The sequence below is a fragment of the Protomyctophum bolini genome, assembly GCF_963924005.1.
Source record: "Protomyctophum bolini genome assembly, chromosome: 24".
Taxonomy (NCBI): Eukaryota; Metazoa; Chordata; class Actinopteri; order Myctophiformes; family Myctophidae; genus Protomyctophum; species Protomyctophum bolini.
Genome location: NC_137885.1, coordinates 29,013,813 through 29,036,903, shown reverse-complemented (window position 1 = coordinate 29,036,903; position 23,091 = coordinate 29,013,813). Strand labels below are relative to the sequence as shown.

At 43.0% G+C, this 23,091-nt stretch overlaps 1 protein-coding gene across 1 annotated transcript in view; it reads right to left on the bottom strand.

The window, feature by feature from the left end:
- Nucleotides 1–17,075: 17,075 nt before the first annotated feature.
- The window catches only part of sh3yl1 (SH3 and SYLF domain containing 1), a 23,648-nt gene continuing 17,632 nt past the window's right edge, over nucleotides 17,076–23,091 (bottom strand). The window contains exons 9-11 of the mRNA XM_080758355.1: nucleotides 22,017–22,067; nucleotides 19,507–19,566; nucleotides 17,076–17,323 (exon numbers count right to left, since the gene is read on the bottom strand). Of these exons, the coding sequence (XP_080614481.1) occupies nucleotides 17,082–17,323; nucleotides 19,507–19,566; nucleotides 22,017–22,067 (353 nt within the window). The 3' untranslated portion in view covers nucleotides 17,076–17,081. The remainder of the gene's footprint in view (nucleotides 17,324–19,506; nucleotides 19,567–22,016; nucleotides 22,068–23,091) is intronic.

The window sequence follows — 23,091 nt, the reverse complement described above, 5'->3', positions numbered from 1 at the left end:
CTCTGTTGGCCCGTCTCTCTGACATCAAAGTCTGGATGACACAGAATTTCCTTCAATTAAACCAGTCAAAAACAGAGATCATTTTATTCGGCCCCCCCTACTTCAACTCTCTCATTACACTCACAACTTGGTTCCCTTTCCTCAAATATTACACCTGCAGCCCGTAATCTCGGTGTGATTTTTGACTCTGACCTGACCTTCAATAAACAGATAACAACAGTTGTGCAATCATGCCATTTCCAATTAAGAAATATTGCTAAAATGGCCTCAAGATATACTAAGTTGCCTCGCATTCTCTCAAAATTTGGCTCTCAATACGAAGGCATTTCGGTTGGCACCCGGGTTCTGTGCGCGCACCACTGGTCGCTAACCATGCTTTTTTACCGTCCCTCTCTGACTCATTATTTAAAGTGTGGCATAGAAATGGTATTCACTCCTTCAAAGATCTTTATATTGATGGGTTATTTCCGACCTTTGAACAAAAACGACGCAAATTAAATTTACCCCAGTCACATTTCTTTAGATTTCTACAGATATATTTTTTAACACAACACACTGCTTCATTTCCAAACATACCTCCCAACTCATCAATGGAATCTATATTTCTACCTGACCCATTGCTCAAGGGAGGCGTTTCTATTATTTATAATTCTCTCTCATGTTTAGATAATAATGCCTCCTTGGAGTATTTAAAAACTGCTTGGGAAAACGACTTAGGAATATCTATCACTGACGAGCAATGGTCTACATCTCAAAAGTTTGTGCACTCTTCTTCAGTATGTGCCAGGCACGGTCTTATACAGTTTAAAATATTACTCAGGTTACATTTGTCAAAGGAAAAACTCAACAGAATGTATCCAAATGTGAATCCAGCCTGCGACAGATGTGGCCAGTCGCCGGCCACTCTAGCTCATATGTTCTGGCATTGCACTAAACTAAGATCATATTGGCAAAGTATATTTAAATCACTGTCAGACATTGTTGGAAGACCTTTTGACCCGGATCCACTGACAGCAGTTCTGGGAGTCAGGGGGCCCGCGGGTCAAACTGTCTACTTTACAATATAACATGGTAAAATATGTGACTACTGGCTCGCAGACTGATACTGTTGAATTGGAAACAAGCACAGGTTCCGACTCACACTTCACTTATGAGAGATGTTATGCACTACTTACAATTGGAAAAGATTAAGTTTGAATTGAGAGGGAGTGAAGATAGATTCTACCAGACATGGCAACCCTTCATTGAATATTTAAATAGGTGCACGCTATAACCCCTCCTACACAATAGATAGCACAATAGAAGATTGGAAAGAAAGAAAAGGAAAAAAAGGAACCGAGTGTTTTTTCTTAATTTATTTTTTTCTTATTTAAAAAAAGAATGTCACTTGTCATTGTTTAACTGTTTTTTGTTTTTTCATGCTTATCACATTTATATGTCTTTTTTATTATGTATTGTATGTGGAACATTTACATTGCCTGTTATTCTTTTCATTTTATTTAACTGAATTACTTATTTATCATTGTCGATAATATTCTGAAATTGTCATACAAAAAATGCCTAATAAAAACAGTATTAAAAAAAAGAAATATTGCTAAAATCAAGCCCTTCCTGTCACCCCCGGACATGGAGATAGTCATACATGCCCTCATTTCATCATGCCTCGACTACTGCAATTCCCTCTACTCCGTCCTTAGCAAGAAAACCACATCCCGCCTACAGTTAATTCAAAATTCTGCTGCCCGTTCTGCTCACCAATACAAAGAAACGAGACCATATTACACCCGTACTTGCGACTCTGCACTGGCTGAGCCAGTGAGCGCCAGATGCGACTTTAAAGTTTTACTTTTCACTACCTACCTACATCCTGGAAATGCTGTCCCCACCTAAATCAAAACGCACCCTCAGATCTTCAGATAAGGCCCTACTAGAGATCCCTAGGATGAACCTAGTCACCAGAGGTGGTCGGGCCTTTTCCGCCCGGGCACCCAGACTATGGAATGCTCTACCGGTGCATGTAAGACTAGCACCATCTGTGCCTGTATTTAAGTAACTTTTGAAAACTCACCTTTACACAGAATGTTTTATATTCTGCTTTATATAGGAGATTGTTCATTTTTAACTGCTGCTATTTTGTCTTCTTTTCTTTATGTTTCTAGTTTTTAAACTGCCCTTGATTATGATTTGCCATATGTTATTTGTGTTTTTTAACCTTGTACTGCACAGCACTTTGGAACCTTGCTCTGAAAGGTGCTATATAAATAAAGTTCATTATCATAGTAAAACAAAAAAGTCCATATGAAGTTCCTTTCAATGTATTGATGTTTCGGACCGCTGGCCCTCATCAGAATGAACAAATGTTGTGTCTAACAAGGTGACAACAAAAAAATGACTGACCTTCTCAAAGTTCTGCCTGCGAGTAGGACATTTGTCTAACCACAGCATGGCAGCTTCAAACACCATGTCCTCCTTGGGCACATTGAGACGGTCACTGGAGAGAATCTCTGTCAGTTCTTCTCCTTTGGGCACATTGAGACGGTTACTGGAGAGAATCTCTGTCAGTTCTTCCACAGAGAGAGACAGGAACTCTTCCTGTTGGTAGAACAAAACAAATACAGTAGATAAGCTGACGGATTAAATAAAACCCTGTTCCCTTACTTACTACTGAAGTAACCTTTTCTCCACTTAAGTCTCACTGTTGGTAGATGGTTTGTTTATTGAAACGGACAATATGACTATAGCTTAAGTTATTAATATATTAAATGAATCCATTCATTGAGCAATGATCTTGCGAAGACAGGTTGAGTAACGGAAATAAAACTTACGTTTTTTGCGCAAAAGCCTACAAACATACAAACAAACAACTTGGAAATAATGTATGATCCCTCAATCACTGACCTGCTGGTATATGTAACTGAAATAATGTATGATCCCTCAATCACTGACCTGCTGGTATACTGTATGTAACTGAAGTGTTCCAGAATATAATCCATGCTGTGTTCTGCCAACATTTCACAGCATTGGGCCTCAGCTACTTACTGTATATCCATGTGACGCTTCAAGTATTCACAGCAGGTCTCTCCAATAGCCATGACATCCAACAGGTTTGATGCTACTACTAGTAGGGCCTAGACCAAACAAAAGTAAACATTTATACACTTTTTGAATCAACAATGTTGTGTACAGCAGTAGGACAAACATGTAGACATTATGAATAAGATTTATAATGATAATAATAATTCACCTGCACATTTGCAGCGGAGATAGACACCTCTGAAGTATAGGCGTAGTTCACCAACATTCCAAACAGCGGAGGTTCCACAGCACTGATGGTCACCTTTTCCTGTGTGGCCTCCACCATGCCAGACGTAAACATTGCCTGTACGGGTTTGAAAAGGTGAATGGTTGGCTCGGGGGGTGTTCATGGGTTAGGCTTTTATTTACAGTGAGCAGGCTGGATAATATAGCGATTCATGTGAAAGCCAAGGCAGAATCGTGTACCTCAAAATAAGGGCTGAAGGAGGCCAGCACATAGCGATGGCAGGGGAACTCCTGCCGCCCGCAGCACAGAACCACATCACACAAGGCCCTGTTGAGGCCCTCCAACACCTTGTTGGGATGGGTGCGCTCCACATGCACCAAAGTGTCCGGTGAGGATATCGATACACTGGTGCCACCCCCCTGAAGTGCAACAACAGTATCCAGAGGGAGTCAGACAAATAAATATATTAATCTGTGAATATTCTGCATGCACCTCGTGAAACATCATATTGTCCCTTATAATACTGCCTCAGCGACTGTTTAATGTGTTCTTATTGGTTTTCCAGCATGTTGACCTGGCTAGGTATATCTAGTTTCATCAATCCCCCTTCTCAATCTTCCCAAATGTGAATCTCCATTTTCCTCTGCAAGAATTGAGATCATTCTCTTTTTTTTCATGGAAATATTTGTCTTTAGTCTGTAGTTGCTGAACATTACATTCAAAATGTGGCCCCTGGATCCAACTATAGTGGTTTTAAAGTTAAACAGACAACATCAAAGTGCTTGACTTAAGACTCTCTCTTGTAGAAAAAACATAAAGAGTAACTCAAATGAATTGGCCAGCTGCCCGATTCTGGCTCAAATGCATTATAAGATCGCATAGGTGTCTGAATCTAGATTGCAATCTTTTTTCGTTTCATTTTGCAGCACTACTAGTAGGCTATGTCCCTCGTCCTTCCAATCTAGCGCAAACCTTAAAAAAAAACAAGTCTCCTCCTAAAATGTAGGCAAAGGCGGTGATCACACTGAAATGCTTCAGGGCAGGTGCAGATGCTTCATAAAAACACCTCGAAAACTAAGCAGACAAATAATACAGTGTATACTGTACAGTCAGTATACAGTACAGACAGCTACTTTGTCAAGAAATTCTGTGCAGGTGATTATTTTTCTAAGTGCTGGAGTTTGGAACGATCTTCCAAACTGCAAAGAATCACCTGCAGAGGATGTCTTGACAGAAAGTAGCTCATAACATGTCTACGGTGGACTTTTATGAAAAACAAGCTCGGCAGATTGAAAGAGAATAATTCAAGCTTGGACTACAGCTGCAATGTTGGTGAGTTTAACGTCGTTTAAGACAAGCAGATCGCAAACCAAATTGGATGAGTGGGGAGTCAATGGAGGGTATTGCAACTCTAGATTCATCCCATTATAAAACAAATCTAGTTGCAAATTGCGGCTAGAGTGAGACTACAGTACAAGTGGCCACTGCCCACTACAGACAGGCAGCCGCCCGTCAACAAATGCTCCTAAAATAAACAATATTTGCTTTCAGTCAGACGTTTTTCAACAAATAAACCAACAAACCTTTTTTATTCAGTTTCGCCAGTTAAGGCAGCGTCTAGTGAACAGATCTAATGAACAGTTTTAAGACTTCCGGTGGACGATCTCTTCAAAATAAGAGTACCCTCTAGAGTATGAAAAAAAAGTTTCATTTGCACATTAAAACTACAAATTAAGCATTTAAATGATGCTATATGATGCTAGAAGACACACATTATGTTTCTGTGTAAAAATAAGTAATTAAATAATAATAATAGTAATAATAAAGTCATCTAAATGCATAAATGCTCATCACTGGAGTGCATGGACTTTATAAAGTGGACACTGGACAAAAGACGGCTCCGCGAGGCAACTATCTGGACATACCCACGCGTCCGGGGAGATGTCCTCTACCACCCCACAGTCTCCGCTAAGCGGGAGAGGTGTAAAATTCAGAGCAGCAGAGCTTCTACTGGGGTCAATGCAAAAAAAAATACCGTTTCCGGACCCAGACTGGACACTGGACAAAAGACGGCTCCGCGAGGCAACTATCTGGACATACCCACGCGTCCGGGGAGATGTCCTCTACCACCCCACAGTCTCCGCTAAGCGGGAGAGGTGTAAAATTCAGAGCAGCAGAGCTTCTATTGGGGTCAACACTCAAAAAAGTGCCGTTTCCAGACACAGAATGGACACTGGACAAAGAGGCCTCCGCGAGGCAACTATCTGGACACACCCACGCGTTCAGGGAGATGTCCTGTACCACACCCCAGTCTCCGCTAAGCGGGAGAGGTGTAAAATTCACAGCAGCAGAGCTTCTAATGGGGTCAATGCAAAAAAATGTACCGTTTCCGGACCCAGACTGGACACTGGACAAAAGACGGCTCCGCGAGGCAACTATCTGGACATACCCACGCGTCCGGGGAGATGTCCTCTACCACCCCACAGTCTCCGCTAAGCGGGAGAGGTGTAAAATTCAGAGCAGCAGAGCTTCTACTGGGGTCAATGCAAAAAAAAATACCGTTTCCGGACCCAGACTGGACACTGGACAAAAGACGGCTCCGCGAGGCAACTATCTGGACATACCCACGCGTCCGGGGAGATGTCCTCTACCACCCCACAGTCTCCGCTAAGCGGGAGAGGTGTAAAATTCAGAGCAGCAGAGCTTCTATTGGGGTCAACACTCAAAAAAGTGCCGTTTCCAGACACAGAATGGACACTGGACAAAGAGGCCTCCGCGAGGCAACTATCTGGACACACCCACGCGTTCAGGGAGATGTCCTGTACCACACCCCAGTCTCCGCTAAGCGGGAGAGGTGTAAAATTCACAGCAGCAGAGCTTCTAATGGGGTCAATGCAAAAAAAATACCGTTTCCGGACCCAGACTGGACACTGGACAAAAGACGGCTCCGCGAGGCAACTATCTGGACATACCCACGCGTCCGGGGAGATGTCCTCTACCACCCCACAGTCTCCGCTAAGCGGGAGAGGTGTAAAATTCAGAGCAGCAGAGCTTCTATTGGGGTCAACACTCAAAAAAGTGCCGTTTCCAGACACAGAATGGACACTGGACAAAGAGGCCTCCGCGAGGCAACTATCTGGACACACCCACGCGTTCAGGGAGATGTCCTGTACCACACCCCAGTCTCCGCTAAGCGGGAGAGGTGTAAAATTCACAGCAGCAGAACTTCTAATGGGGTCAATGCAAAAAAATGTACCGTTTCCGGACCCAGACTGGACACTGGACAAAAGACGGCTCCGCGAGGCAACTATCTGGACATACCCACGCGTCCGGGGAGATGTCCTCTACCACCCCACAGTCTCCGCTAAGCGGGAGAGGTGTAAAATTCAGAGCAGCAGAGCTTCTACTGGGGTCAATGCAAAAAAAAATACCGTTTCCGGACCCAGACTGGACACTGGACAAAAGACGGCTCCGCGAGGCAACTATCTGGACATACCCACGCGTCCGGGGAGATGTCCTCTACCACCCCACAGTCTCCGCTAAGCGGGAGAGGTGTAAAATTCAGAGCAGCAGAGCTTCTATTGGGGTCAACACTCAAAAAAGTGCCGTTTCCAGACACAGAATGGACACTGGACAAAGAGGCCTCCGCGAGGCAACTATCTGGACATACCCACGCGTCCGGGGAGATGTCCTCTACCACCCCACAGTCTCCGCTAAGCGGGAGAGGTGTAAAATTCAGAGCAGCAGAGCTTCTACTGGGGTCAATGCAAAAAAAAATACCGTTTCCGGACCCAGACTGGACACTGGACAAAAGACGGCTCCGCGAGGCAACTATCTGGACATACCCACGCGTCCGGGGAGATGTCCTCTACCACCCCACAGTCTCCGCTAAGCGGGAGAGGTGTAAAATTCAGAGCAGCAGAGCTTCTATTGGGGTCAACACTCAAAAAAGTGCCGTTTCCAGACACAGAATGGACACTGGACAAAGAGGCCTCCGCGAGGCAACTATCTGGACACACCCACGCGTTCAGGGAGATGTCCTGTACCACCCCACAGTCTCCGCTAAGCGGGAGAGGTGTAAAATTCACAGCAGCAGAGCTTCTAATGGGGTCAATGCAAAAAAATGTACCGTTTCCGGACCCAGACTGGACACTGGACAAAAGACGTTAATATGTGTGGTAGGTTTACATAGTAGTGTAACCACAGCTGTGTCCCCCTGGCAACACCACACTACATAAGTAGTTCCGGCCAGAAACGATTGAGACTGTTGATCCTCCTTTAGATTATGACACCTTTTTTATTATTATTTTTAGCTTTGCATGTTAAACAATCTGCACAGGTAGTCTTAACTTGTACATTAAGAGCAGAGAGAGAGAGAGAGAGAGAGAGAGAGAGAGAGAGAGAGAGAGAGAGAGAGATTCATGGACACTTTGAAATACTAAAATATCTAAAAACACATAAAACCTCAGGAAAGTGTTTGTCTCCCAAACTTCATTAAAATAAGATCTGGTTGCAAAAGGGTTGAAGTGTCCCTTTAAAGTTGAAATCAAGTCGCTCTGTATGGCAGAAATACAAAGGAATATAATATATAGTGCTGTGGAGTCATTTAGTTTTAATGTGTGACCAGACTTTAATCAAAACAAACACGTTGAGCTTGTAGATCTGCTACTTTGGAATTCTGAAGGCTACATTTGAGTTTGCCATCCAGTAGACATTCGACAAATTCACCCCAATTTAGTACAATGTGCTGCCAAGTTCCAACCTCCACTGCTGATGCTGCGTAAACGCCCGAGAAATATATTACAATGGCAATGGCACCACCTAGTGGCCAAACTCGATGCCACATTATTAGTATGACAGGTTCCACATTAAGGTTTAAAAGCAGAGTTATACTTTGTTGTTGAGCTCGCAGATTAAACAGATTATCTACAACACGTTTTTTGTGCGCCTGTAGATGTGCTTGACACCATAACCAAGTGTAAACCAGGCTTTACCTTCTGATGAGAGGATCTAGACTGACTCTGGAGGAGGTCCAGCTTTTTATGTTTTATTCAATAGTGGAAAGTAATGATGTACATTTATAGTCAAGTACTTTTACTTTACTTGAATATTTGCATTTTTCGATACTTTATGGCATAAAGTATTGAGGAGTAGCATAAAGTGTATGCTTCTCCGCTACATCCCAGGATCAAATATTTAACCTTTTACTCCACCTGTTACTTTGTAGATTTAGATTAATATTGCAAGACGTACATTAACCAAGCCCTATTTTATAGTTAGTGTGTTTAAAAAAATCATGATATCTTGAGATTTATATTTTTGAAAAAGATAGACAATTTTGGGGCAAAGAAATGTGTACTTTAATTTTGGTGATTTAAGTATGTTTTGATGCCAATACTTGTATGGATAGTATTATCATCATTTTAAGAGCCTGCTCGGGGGGGGGGGGGGGGGGGGGGGGGGGGGTGCATACTTAGTTTAGACTAGTCATTGGTTAGACATGGGTTAAGGTTAGGTTTAGATGTGCTGCCCCGTGGGAGGTTATAAGTTTAGTTTAGACTAGTCATTGGTTAGACATGGGTTAAGGACAAGGTTAGGTTTAGGTGTGCTGCCCCGTGGGAGGTTATAAGTTTAGTTTAGACTAGTCATTGGTTAGACATGGGTTAAGGACAAGGTTAGGTTTAGGTGTGCTGCCCCGTGGGAGGTTAAAAGTTTAGTTTAGACTAGTCATTGGTTAGACATGGGTTAAGGACAAGGTTAGGTTTAGGTGTGCTGCCCCGTGGGAGGTTATAAGTTTAGTTTAGACTAGTCATTGGTTAGACATGGGTTAAGGTTAGGTTTAGGTATGCTGCCCCGTGGGAGGTTATAAGTTTAGTTTAGACTAGTCATTGGTTAGACATGGGTTAAGGTTAGGTTTAGGTATGCTGCCCCGTGGGAGGTTATAAGTTTAGTTTAGACTAGTCATTGGTTAGACATGGGTTAAGGTTAGGTTTAGGTATGCTGCCCCGTGGGAGGTTATAAGTTTAGTTTAGACTAGTCATTGGTTAGACATGGGTTAAGGTTAGGTTTAGGTATGCTGCCCCGTGGGAGGTTATAAGTTTAGTTTAGACTAGTCATTGGTTAGACATGGGTTAAGGTTAGGTTTAGGTATGCTGCCCCGTGGGAGGTTATAAGTTTAGTTTAGACTATAGTCATTGGTTAGACATGGGTTAAGGTTAGGTTTAGGTGTGCTGCCCCGTGGGAGGTTAGGTTTAGGGTGAGGGTTTGAGATAGGTTGTAGTTGTAGGACTAGTGACTGGTCTAACCAATGACTAGTCTAAACTAACTAAGTACTGTCTAAACCAAGTACTGCACCCGCTCAGGGACTGCAGATGATCATTAATCAGCATTGTCTGTCAAATAAATAACGTATCATAAAATGTCAGAATATATAGCCACATGTCTATAGACATGTGGCTATATTCTGACATTTAAACATTTCAAAATAAATTAAATATGTGATTATAAGGTACTGTAACTCACGTCAGAAGAAAGCAGCCTCTTAATTAACATAGATATCACGTATGACCCATATCACAGTGAAGTAAGACGTATATATTTAACACATTAACTACCAGGTATTAATCCATTCATTCCTCCGCCACCGGCAGTGTTTTCCATCTTATTTTGAAGACCCGCGGGACCAGGGGCCTGTTTCACGAAACTTGGATTAGAGATTAAGCCGGGCTTTAACACATATCCTGGCTTAATATATCCTGGATCAGTGCTTAACCGGTTTCATGAAAGCTGGTTAATCTTGCCAGATTAATTTAACCAGTTAACCTGGATATGTTGAGGCTTGATTCGGTTTCATGAAAGTGATGCTACATTAGTTACCATGGGAACTTATGCTTTGGATTTAGCCTGCTCCGGACCAGGCTAACAGCCAGGTTTAACCTAATCCTGATGTCTTTACTGTTCATTAAGCAGTCAAACTGATCACAAACCAATGATGTTTTCCAGATTTATTCAATTATTATGGGTTTATGTTGCCTTATTTGTATCGGTCTGCATTAAAGGACTAATTTAAGCACTATATAAGATCAAATAACCAAAATATATAGGCTGCACAACATCATGACAGCTTGTGAGCTTGTAGATCAGCTGCTTTTGGTGATTGTTCCCCATGAATAGGTTTGCTGTCGTGCAAGTGCACGGTTAAGAAGAATTATTATATTATATTATTATTATTATTTTTTGTAAAAGTGAAAACCACTAAATATTACCATTACTCATTGTTTTACAACATATTACCATTGTAACGTTTCACCCACTACTAGTCCTACATACTTACACCTAGAAACCCCATTCAAACCTATTTAGGTTCATCCTACGGTGGACATGTGTGCCTGAAAAGGAATCTTTGAAATGTTTCATAGTTTTAGAAATATAGTGCTTTCAAATTTGAGACATTTATAGGCAGATAGTGGCACTTAAAAAAACACTTTCGCCTAGAAACTCCATTCACACTTTGTAAAATTCAGCTTACTGTGGAGACACATGCTGGAACTTTTTACCTTTAAATGTTTTGTAGTTTCTGAGTTATTTAACTTAAACGCCCAATGCATTCTCAATGGCAATAGCACAAACTTTGGCATGCTACATGAACCCATGAACCTCACCAGTCTGGCCCCTGTCTGGACAACAACCCCCTTCCCCAAAGGTAGCTCCCTCAGAGGAGGGAGTTATGGCCAAATATCACAATGCGACAATATCATTATGCTTACAATATTAAGAATTCTATTTTAAGTTAATAGTAGTGGTAAAATGTAAACTATATTTTTGGGGTAGTTAATCATTCAGTCTATCCACTATTGAGAGTATGTTCTCTCTTTAATTACAGCAGCAGTATTTATTTTAGAAGCTTAAGTCCTTGTATCAGTAAGTCTTGAATAGATTAGTAAAGACAATGAGATATACAGAAGGGGGCTGTAATGCAACTATTAAGGATGCAAACTGCCTTAATACCCAATGAAGAAGAAGGATCAGTAAATCTGAATATATGCACACACACACACACACACACACACACACACACACACACACACACACACACACACACACACAAGGTGATGAGTTATGTATAAGACATCCGGCATTGCACTTATTTAATTCACTAGAGAGATAATCCATGTAAACGTTGAACAAAATAGGAGACAGAATCCCCCCTTGCCGAACACAATTTAGGCGATTTAGCAGACGCTCTTAATCCAGAGCGATTGAGAAAGAACAACACATGGCAATACATCAAAAACATAAAGATTGTCATCAAGAATCATGAGGAAGCTAACAGTAGAATATCTGTACAAAGAAACTATGAGTATGCACTGTAGAATTGAGCCTTTGCATACGCCTGTAGGTCGTTGAGGCTATGGCAAGTGCTACGGCAAGTTGAGTCTGAAGAGGTAGGTTTTCGGACTACGGCGGACTACTGTAGACTACGTCTACAGACAGACAGACAGACAGACAGACAGACAGACTTACGTGACGGCGTACTGAGCGAAGGACAGATATTCCACCAGAACATCCAGACCCTGGTTCTCCTCGTTCAGGAACTCTCTGACCCACCTGAACACACATGGGGCTTAATTATGTTAATTAAACTCTCTTGAACCACCTGAACACAAATTAACACAATTAACATTTTATTAAGGCAGGCAGGCAGGCAGGCAGGCAGGCAGGCAGGCAGGCAGGCAGGCAGGCAGGCAGGCAGGCAGGCAGGCAGGCAGGCAGGCAGGCAGGCAGGCAGGCAGGCAGGCAGGCAGGCAGGCAGGCAGGCAGGCAGGCAGGCAGGCAGGCAGGCAGGCAGGCAGGCAGGCAGGCAGGCAGGCAGGCAGGCAGGCAGGCAGGCAGGCAGGCAGGCAGGCAGGCAGGCAGGCAGGCAGGCAGGCAGGCAGGCAGGCAGGCAGGCAGGCAGGCAGGCAGGCAGGCAGGCAGGCAGGCAGGCAGGCAGGCAGGCAGGCAGGCAGGCAGGCAGGCAGGCAGGCAGGCAGGCAGGCAGGCAGGCAGGCAGGCAGGCAGGCAGGCAGGCAGGCAGGCAGGCAGGCAGGCAGGCAGGCAGGCAGGCAGGCAGGCAGGCAGGCAGGCAGGCAGGCAGGCAGGCAGGCAGGCAGGCAGGCAGGCAGGCAGGCAGGCAGGCAGGCAGGCAGGCAGGCAGGCAGGCACCCTATGTGGTTGGTTCGTAGGGAGATCTCCAGCTCTCTCAGGGTCTGTGTCGACTCTTGAACTCGACGCCGGAACTTCTAGAAAGCGAAGAGAAGATCAAAACAGAACCGAACCGTGAGAGGTTCCTTTGGTTCTCCAACGTCTAAATGTCACTAATAAAATGATATGACTACTACTCGGCTTAAAGCCCACGACCCGCCAGCACACACTGCTAGTTAAGTCTGGGATGGCTGAATATTCTGTGACTATTTATTTCCCAGGGTACCTTGCGTACATGACCTATTTGTGTTGTACTCTAACAGTGGTGTAATGTAGCTAAGTATGTGTGTACTCTATGTACTCATAGATATTTATTTCCCAGGGTACCTTGCGTATATGACCTATTTGTGTTGTACTCTAACAGTGGTGTACTCTATGTTGCTAACGAGGTTTAAACGAGGCTAACTTTTTTTTTCAAAATTTCAAAAAACATGGGCTATAACCGATCGTTTTTTTGATTTTTTCATTTTTTACAAATCTTCAAAAATGATGAAAAACGGCGCGCTATAGTATGCCGTACGATATGGGCTATAGCCCACGGTCCAAAATTATGAGAAACGAGGCTAACTTTCTTTTTCAAAATTTCAAAAAACATGGGCTATAACCCATCGTTTTTGTCATTTTGTCATTTTTTCAAATCCTCAAAAATGATGAAAAACGGCGCGCTATAGTATGCCGTACGATATGGGCTATAGCCCATGGTCCAAAATTATGAGAAACGAGGATAACTGTTTTTTTCAAAATTTCAAAAAACATGGGCTATAACCCATCGTTTTTTTCATTTTTTCCAACTTTTTCCATTCCCAACTATGCAGCTTCCACCTGAGGAACCGAGAAGTGAAAAATATAACTGAGCGTCACTTGGGATGGTCACAAACTCTCCAACCATACCCACCCCATGTATCTTGGAGTTACGCTGGACAGGACACTCTTCTTCAAAAAACACATGGAGAACACAAAAGCCACGGTCAACACCCACAATGACATCCTGTGAAAACTATTGAACTCCAAGTGGGGCACAGACGCACAAACAATCCGTGCAACTGCCATGGCCCTGTCTTTCTCTACAGCAGAGTATGCCTGCTCAAGCTGGAGCCGATCACGTCACACCAAATTGGTTGACACAGCCCTAAATGACACCTGTCGCATCATCACAGGATGCGTCAAGACAACACCTGTCCCGTGCCTTTATGCGCTAGCCGGCACCTCCCCCCGCACATCAGACGACTGTGTATATCGCTCAAGATGAATGGAGAACACAGGAGATAGACAGTGAAGTTAGGGATGAATGAAGGAAAGTCTGGAATGAAATGATAGAGAACACCTCACACACATAGTTTCCTTTCGTGGCTGTTTACATCCGAGGGTTGCCGACTCGCCGGTCCTCTCGAACGGAACAGTTTAACGTCATGCCCAGGACGAAAAGATATAGAGAACACTGTAAGCAAAACATCTCCAAATTGTGCAATGTGAGTGTGATACACATCCTATCAGTCCGACAAGCATTAGCCCGACATGCATATACAGTACAGAGTACAGTATGGAGGCGTGGGACGGACGGACGGGAGATGCAGGTTTTCATAGTAAATGCGACCTATGGTAGCAACAATATCTCAAACTTATATAGCGCCCTTTCTGAAGCAACAAAAATAAAAACAACTTTATTATCCCATACCACCAAAACCTCAAATGTCCTTTTGACCATAGTCCAATACCCTCACACAATAGTCCACATTTCACATATAAAAACCTGTATTCCAATACCTCAAAATCTCGGCCACTCCCTCACTCACACTCGGTCACTCCAGCATGGTGGTTGGTGATGACCTGCTGAAATATGTGAAAATCGTGTAGACAATCACAATGTCAGTGTCTGCTGATAAATGAAACGTAACAATTTACATTGAGTAAAAAACCTAGTGGTATTTAGGCCTTGTATTTAAAGATCTCCATAAAGTTGTGTGAGATCGATGGTCACATATTTCAGCAGGTCACCAATATCACCGTAACACCACCATGCTGGACTGACCGAGTGTGAGTGAGCAAGTGGCCGAGATTTGGGGTATTGGAATTTAGAAGAAACATCAAGCAGAACCCGACTATGTCGGGGGAGAGAAAAATAGAGAGACAGAAAATACAGGCAATAGTAGTAGCAATAGAAATAAACGTAATAGTGTAAGATAATATATAGTATAACAATGTCAGATAATACAGTATATAGTGGAATAAGAATGTTAAGATAAAATACAGTGTAGTGGTGTAATATAACATGGTAGCAGCGCATGGTTGTGATCTGTGAGGAGGCAGAGTCCATAGTCACATAGGCTCTGTGAAGAGGGTTACAGCAAAACATAAAATGGAGAGACAGTGATGGTTCTAATTTTACCATTATGATGAGAATGTTTTTATTTTATATTTATAAGTGAATAATGTAAGTCTGAACCAGGACCTTAAATTAAAATATGTCCAGACCACCATAAAAATGTAATGGAAAAACCCCAAATAAAGTATCCTAATATAGGAATATATAGGACTGTCAGTTTAAGACAGTAAGAAACATTTTCAAAAACCTTAGGCCTAGTTGTCAAATATAGTGCGCTGTCAATTTAAGATAGCACAATGGATAAACCTTTGAGAGAACTTTGAATGGAACCAAATTAATCGGTATACATTACCTTTTGCAAATGAGTGAAATACCCTTTGAATAAAATCCTTTAGTCACCTTAACCATTCCTAGAAAAACCCTTTGAACACAATCCAGGCAATACAAGAAATCATACACAAAAAATAAAATAATTGTTCTTTTATTGGTACCACATCAATACAGCATGGAATTGCGGACACAATCTTATCCAACAGTAACAGAATATTGGGGATAATATTGGGAGAGACAACCAGAGAAGTCAATAAAGTTAAAAAAATAGTAAAAGGTGCTTCTGTATCAAAACAGGATAAAACTTCAGATTAAAAAAAAGCAGAGGAGATCAAGCACCCGTGTCATTTTACATTTTAGTGCTGGCTATTAAACAAAGAGCTTGCAGTGAACTTGTACATACAGTATATATATATATATATATATATATATATATATATATATATATATATATATATATGTATATGAGCGTTGTGCCGGTCACAGACATGCAGCGCGAAGCAAGTTCAGGTCAGGAAACTGTGCAGTTGCTGGCTGTTCATTGGACCGCCTCAGCATCCCATTCTCTGCTGATGTCTGCTTATACTTCGGCTGCTCACCCTCCTCCACCCCAGCTACCACCTGCTCACCCTCCTCCACCCCAGCTACCACCTGCTCACCCTCCTCCACCCCAGCTACCACCTGCTCACCCTCCTCCACCCCAGCAACCACCTGCTCACCCTCCTCCACCCCAGCTACCACCTGGCGGTTAGATCTGCTGTTTAGGTACGGGGGATTCAGAGTCCCTGAGGTTGGGACTGACGCGCTTGATCAGAGCAGATCCAATTCATCGCCAAACCACTATAGATATATTGCTCATTGTATACTCAATAAATACATATATATTTCATCCATTCATTCATGAGTTGTCCTGACTGAACTGCCATTTCTTTTGAAAGACTGTTGAACAAATTTTAACACTTTTAAGAATTGTTTTGTTTTGACCTTTTTTCTGTAATTAGTGAGCATAACCTGACGGCTGTAACAACTGAGGGAAAGTGCAAAGTAATGTCATCTATTGTCATTTAATCTAACCAACTAAAACTAAAAGTAACCTGAATCAGAGTAAGAATAAAAAGATTCTGCTATTTGTGTGTGTGTGTGTGTGTGTGTGTGTGTGTGTGTGTGTGTGCACAAGGTGTGTGTGTGTGTGTGTGTGCACAAGGTGTGTGTGTGTGTGTGTGTGTGTGTGTGTGTGTGTGTGTGTGTGTGTGTGTCTGCTGTGTGTGTGTGTGTGTGTGTGTGTGTGTGTGTGTGTGTGTGTGTGTGTGTGTGTGCACAAGGTGTGTGCGTGTGTGTGTGTGTGCACAAGGTGTGTGTGTGTGTGTGTGTGTGTGTGTGTGTGTGTCTGCTGTGTGTGTGTGTGTGTGTGCACAAGGTGTGTGTGTGTGTGTGTGTGTGTGTGTGTGTCTGCTGTGTGTGTGTGTGTCTGCTGTGTGTGTGTGTGTGTGTGTGTGTGTGCACAAGGTGTGTGCGTGTGTCTATAAGTAAAAAAAAGATGTTCATCATGTGCCTTCTATGTGCGTGCACGTCTGTATTAGTGCATATCTGTGTGCATTACTGTACGTGCGTGTGCATAGTTGCATGAGTGTGTATGTGTGTGTGTGTGTGTGTGTGTGTGTGTACGTGAGTATGTCGTACGGTAGGTGCATATGCATGCGTGCGTGTGTGTGTGTGTGTGTGTGTGTGTGTGTGTGTGTTTGTATCACTACACTTATCCCCAAAAGTACATTAGAACAGTGGTTCCCAAAAGTTTGGGAAACACTGTATTAGAATATGAGTGTGTTCACGTGCGTGTGTGTGTGTGGGTCCATGCGTGTTCACGTGCGCGTGTGTGGGTTCATGTGCGCTCACGTGCGTGCACGGCGCTCAGTGCACGTGCGCTCAGCCGTACGAGACGAAGTTGGCGGGGAAGATGCCGACGCGCCCGTCCTGGCTCCGCCCCTCCCACCAGTCGTACTGCGAGGGCGTCTTGGTGAGCACCGTGATGACGTCGCCCGCCGCGAAGCTCAGGTCTCCGGGCTGCTGGCCCTGGAAGGGGTGGGCCGCGCGGACCACCAGCCGCTCGCCGCAGGCTCCGCCCACTGCCGCCGCACTGGCCGCCGCTGATGACACCATACCGCCACCTGGGGGGGGGGAGGAAAGAAACAACAATTGGAATACAGTTGATTGATTGAAGTATTTATTTAACCCATTCTGACCTGAGATCAGATTCATACGAGGTTTGCCACTGGACACACACTGGTCTGATTATAACCCATTCTGACCAGAGATCAGATTCATACGAGGTTTCCACTGGACACACACTGGTCTGATTATAACCCATTCTGACCTGAGATCAGATTCTTACGAGGTTTCCACTGGACACACACTGGTCTGATTATAACCCATTCTGACCAGAGATCAGATTCATACGAGGTTTGCCACTGGACACACACTGGTCTGATTATAACCCATTCTGACCAGAGATCAGATTCATACGAGGTTTCCACTGGACACACACTGGTCTGATTATAACCCATTCTGACCCGAGATCAGATTCATACGAGGTTTCCACTGGACACACACTGGTCTGATTATAACCCATTCTGACCCGAGATCAGATTCTAAAAATGTCAGTCGTTCTTCGATTTTTCAAAAATAGCAGACCTACGAGCTTGTAGATCTGATATTTTTCCAATAGCTAAAGCATAACATGATGCTAACACCAAAATGGGTTCCCGTTCAGGATGGGTTAACGGTATGCAGAACGGGTACATTTTCAAAAGAAAGTAGTTGTTCCGATACCATCTTTTTCAGACCGAGTACGAATACAAGCACTTAATTTTTAGTACTCGGCAATACCGAGTACCGATAAGAGTACTTTTATTTTTATTTTTGTTGAGTAACCACTTATTTTACCCCCTTTTCCCCCCAATTTAATGTCATTGTCAATTTCCTTGTACTTGTAATGATACTGTAATGTTCAATTGCCACAATAATAATAATAATAATAATAGCCTGAAAGAATTTTGAAAAAAAATATCAAATTCCAAAATGTTCTTTATTTTGCTTATTAGCAATAAAACATTTTGTCAATTGAATGTTTTGGTACTCGGGTCAGAGTGTCAGGGGCCGGTTCCGAGTACCGAGTAAGAGTACTTGGGGCGGTATCGCCCCGAGTAACCGAGGCACCATGATAAAGCATCACACTCGTTTACAAGAGGGTCCACCTTGTTCAATTCATCAGAACATTTAGAGACGTACAAATATAAAAAAATCACACCCGTGTGAACCGAGTGGTGCAACTCCCCTCTCTCTCTCTTCTCTCCCCCCCCCCCCCCCCCCCTCTCTCTCTCTCTCTCTCTCTCTCTATCAGGCAACAGTGCACTCTCTCTCTCTCTCTCTCTCTCTGTGTTTCTGCATGGCACAACAGTGCCCCTACTGGTGCTCATACATACATAGGTGAACACATACATAGGTGTACACAGACATTGCTGGTTGTAGGAGTGGTTGCACCACTCAAAAACTAAACAAAACATGAAATCATCATAAAAGAAAAGAATTAAAAATGTAAAAACCCATACAGTAGGGGGTGCAGGGGGGGGGACTCAGACTTCACGGGGGCCAGTTTCGAAATGCAGCCGTCCGTACAGGGGCCCTTTGAGAGCGGTTTTGAAGGAGTCAAGGGATTCACATGTCTTAATGACTGTTGGTAGGGCGGGCGTTCCACATTTTGGTGGCATAGGAGCGAAATTTATTTAGTCCCTTGTTTGTGCCGAATCTGGGTTGCACATGGTTTGTTGCACTCCCTCTGGCGTCGTGGGTGTGGACTTCGTTGACATTAAGGAAGTATTTTGGACAGGTATACACGGGTGTCTTAGTGGTGTAGAATATTGTTGACCAGAGCCATTGCAAGATGCTGAACTCTGTCGTCAACTCTATAAGCCTGTCAAAATGGGCAGGGGTGAGGTGCCTTGTTTTAAAAAGGGCCATAAAAGGTTCGTTAAACGTGTTGTTAATAACCCATTCTGAACGGGAACCCATTTTGGTGTCAGCATGATGTTATGCTTTAGCTATTGAAAAATAGCAGATCTACAAGCTCGTAGCGCGCCACTCGGTGGCGCGCTACGAGCTTGTAGGTCTGCTATTTTTGAAAAATCGAAGAACGACTGACATTTTTTTGAATCTGATCTCAGGTCAGAATGGGTTAATCAGACCAGTGTGTGTGTCGAGTGGAAACCTCGTATGAATCTGATCTCAGGTCAGAATGGGTTAATAACAGATAGCACAGATGTGTAAACTGTGTTGTGTGGCTGTGATGACTTACCGTAACTTTGAACTGCTCTGGAATTACATGCAGCTGAAACGGCTCCAGAATCGTATGCAGCTGAAAACAAGATAACAAGATATTTTAGTATATATATATCCCATTCTGACCTGAGATCAGATTCATACGAGGTTTCCACTGGACACACAACTGGTCTGATGAACCCATTCTGACCTGAGATCAGATTCTAAAAATGTCAGTCGCTCTTCGATTTTTCAAAAATAGCAGACCTACAAGCTCGTAGCGCGCCACTTGGTGGCGCGCTATGAGCTTGTAGATCTGCTATTTTTCAATAGCTAAAGCATAACATAGTGCTTACACCAAAATGGGTTCCCGGTCAGAATGGGTTAAATATATATATAAAAATAATATATATATAATAATATATAATAAATAAAACTGAATTTCAGGTGTTAAGAAGTGTGTGATATTCATTTTTTTGTACACACAAATGTGTACAAGAAGGCCTTGTGCAAGGCAGCACACAAACACCGCCAGTGCAGTCAGACAATAGGTCAACGCCCTCTTCATTGGGATTCCTGGCGAACATGTACAGAAGCTGCAGTGCATACAGAATTTAATCGAAAAAAGATTGGGATCAGTGTTGTTTTCGTCGACTTAAAACTAAGACGAATTTTTTTTCGTCGACTACCTTTTTTCACTGACTAAAACTAAATAAAAACGAATCTATGATGACTAAAACTAAGACTAAATATACTGACAATTTCGTCAAACAAATAAAAACTAGAATAAAATGTTAGTAAGGGACTATAGTGGACAAGAGATCCAGTTTTATGCTGGGTTGCATGCTGAAAATAGAAGATATAGATCTGCTATTTTCAGCATGCAAGCAAAGTGTAAAATATGTCATTACAACGACATCCAAGGCCTGTCAAAACACATTTTAGTCGACTGAATCAACTGTAGATTTAGTCGACTAAAATCGTATGACATTTAGTCGACTAAAACTAGACTAGACACTAGAACATTCCAGGCGACTAAAATGTGACTAAAACTAAGTGAAAACTATTCAAGAGACAACGACTACGACTAAAATAGAAATTTGCTGCCAAAAACAAACACTGGTTGAGATTGAGATCTAGATGCATGCAGCCCCCTATGATGAGATGAGAATTGCATTGTTTGTTCTACTGGCTTTGGCTCTGTTGACAGCTAAAACGTTCTAACGTGGTCATTGTGGGTGGAGTTAAGTACCTATTGTCCCTCCCATTGTCACACCCACTTCTATCCAGCTCTAAGGTGTTAAAAATGTTGTGAATATTGAAAGGGACTTTTCTCAGCTTTGGGTGAAAGGCCCCAATCATTTTAAAATGGTTATATCTCCTTCAATTATTGTCCAATTTCATTGAATGATACATCATATGAAAGCTTACATTCTGTACTTTAATAATCTGTAAAAATCGAGTTGAGGACCAAAGTGCTGGCCTGTGTCACAGATGTACTTTATTATCCGCGCGGGGAAATTGATACGTTACAGCAGCATAATGTCAAAATAAACAAACAGGTGTGATCTAAATTTTATAAATTTGAACAAGAATCGTGTAGCACTAGTTGGCCGTCCAATTCATTTTAGTTACTCGTGTGTTTTTGATACAAGACACAGACTTTAAGAGAGTTTTAAGTGGAGCATTTTGATGTTTTCCGTTTAAAGCCACAGTAGTTGACTCCAGGTGCTACATTTTGAATGTAGTAAATGTTCAGCAACAACTACGGAAAGAAAATAGAATTGTGTGAGAATCGCGATGTCAAATTCTCGTGGAGGAAAATCGAGATTCACATTTTGAGCAAGAATGGTGCAGCACTGTATATAGTGTAGCTGACATGCTTGTCAGACACAGCAGACATAAGTCATGGATAAAGGAAACAACGTTTGCGTGGGCAAAACCTTACATACTGTATACTAAATTACACTAAATTGTTTATAGGGTCAATATAAGTAAAATAATATAGCTTTTCCATGAGTCAGGACTCTGATGAAGACCGCAAGGTCGAAACGTTAGTCGTTTTGTATACTTAGCACCTAATAAAAGGCTCTAAATGTCCGTGCTGCTCCAATCGTAAAGGTCGTTTGCTGTAGTAAATAAGGCAGTGTGTTTGAATCTGCATACCCCCCCCCCTCCCTCCCCCCCCCCACTGAGGGGGGGGGGGGGGGGGGGGGGGGGGGGGACAGAAGGAAAAACAGGGATGCCCAGAAATCATGATCATAACATTTTCCAGCTGGTTGCAGATGCTTCACTTCAACACTAGAGGGAACACAATCTCAACTCTCACTTGTTCTTACTCAGTCACCACACTGTGTGTGTGTGTGTGTGTGTGTGTGTGTGTGTGTGTGTGTGTGTGTGTGTGTGTGTGTGTGTGTGTGTGTGTGTGCGTGTGTGTGTGCGCTCGCGCGTGGATTAGTTTAGTGTGTTCTGTCTGGAAGGTTATGATGAAACGATGTGTGTGAGCTACAGTAGGAGGAGGAGCAGGGATGCAGAGAGAAGACTCACCTTGACCCACCGTCTTAACGGTGGAGAGACTGGGATACACAGACTGTTTACCTGAGAGAGAGAGAGAGAGAGAGAGAGAGAGAGAGAGGAGTAAACAAGTGAAACTACCGTTGTTGAGTCCAAGGTGATAATGAGTCTGACATGTGTTTGTACCGTTGTTGAGTCCTAGGTGATAATAATGACATGTGTTTGTACCGTTGTTGAGTCCTAGGTGATAATGACATGTGTTTGTACCGTTGTTGAGACCTAGGTGATAATGACATGTGTTTGTATCGTTGTTGAGTCCAAGGTGGTAATGACATGTGTTTGTACCGTTGTTGAGTCCAAGGTGATAATGACATGTGTTTGTACCGTTGTTGAGTCCTAGGTGATAATGACATGTGTTTGTACCGTTGTTGAGTCCGACTCCTAGGTGATAATGACATGTGTTTGTACCGTTGTTGAGTCCAAGGTGATAATGACATGTGTTTGTACCGTTGTTGAGTCCAAGGTGATAATGAGTCTGACATGTGTTTGTACCGTTGTTGAGTCCAAGGTGATAATGACATGTGTTTGTACCGTTGTTGAGTCCAAGGTGGTAATGACATGTGTTTGTACCGTTGTTGAGTCCAAGGTGGTAATGACATGTGTTTGTACCGTTGTTGAGTCCTAGGTGATAATGACATGTGTTTGTACCGTTGTTGAGTCCAAGGTGGTAATGACATGTGTTTGTACCGTTGTTGAGTCCAAGGTGGTAATGACATGTGTTTGTATCGTTGTTGAGTCCAAGGTGATAATGACATGTGTTTGTACCGTTGTTGAGTCCAAGGTGGTAATGACATGTGTTTGTACCGTTGTTGAGTCCAAGGTGGTAATGACATGTGTTTGTACCGTTGTTGAGTCCTAGGTGATAATGACATGTGTTTGTACCGTTGTTGAGACCTAGGTGATAATGACATGTGTTTGTATCGTTGTTGAGTCCAAGGTGGTAATGACATGTGTTTGTACCGTTGTTGAGTCCAAGGTGATAATGACATGTGTTTGTACCGTTGTTGAGTCCTAGGTGATAATGACATGTGTTTGTACCGTTGTTGAG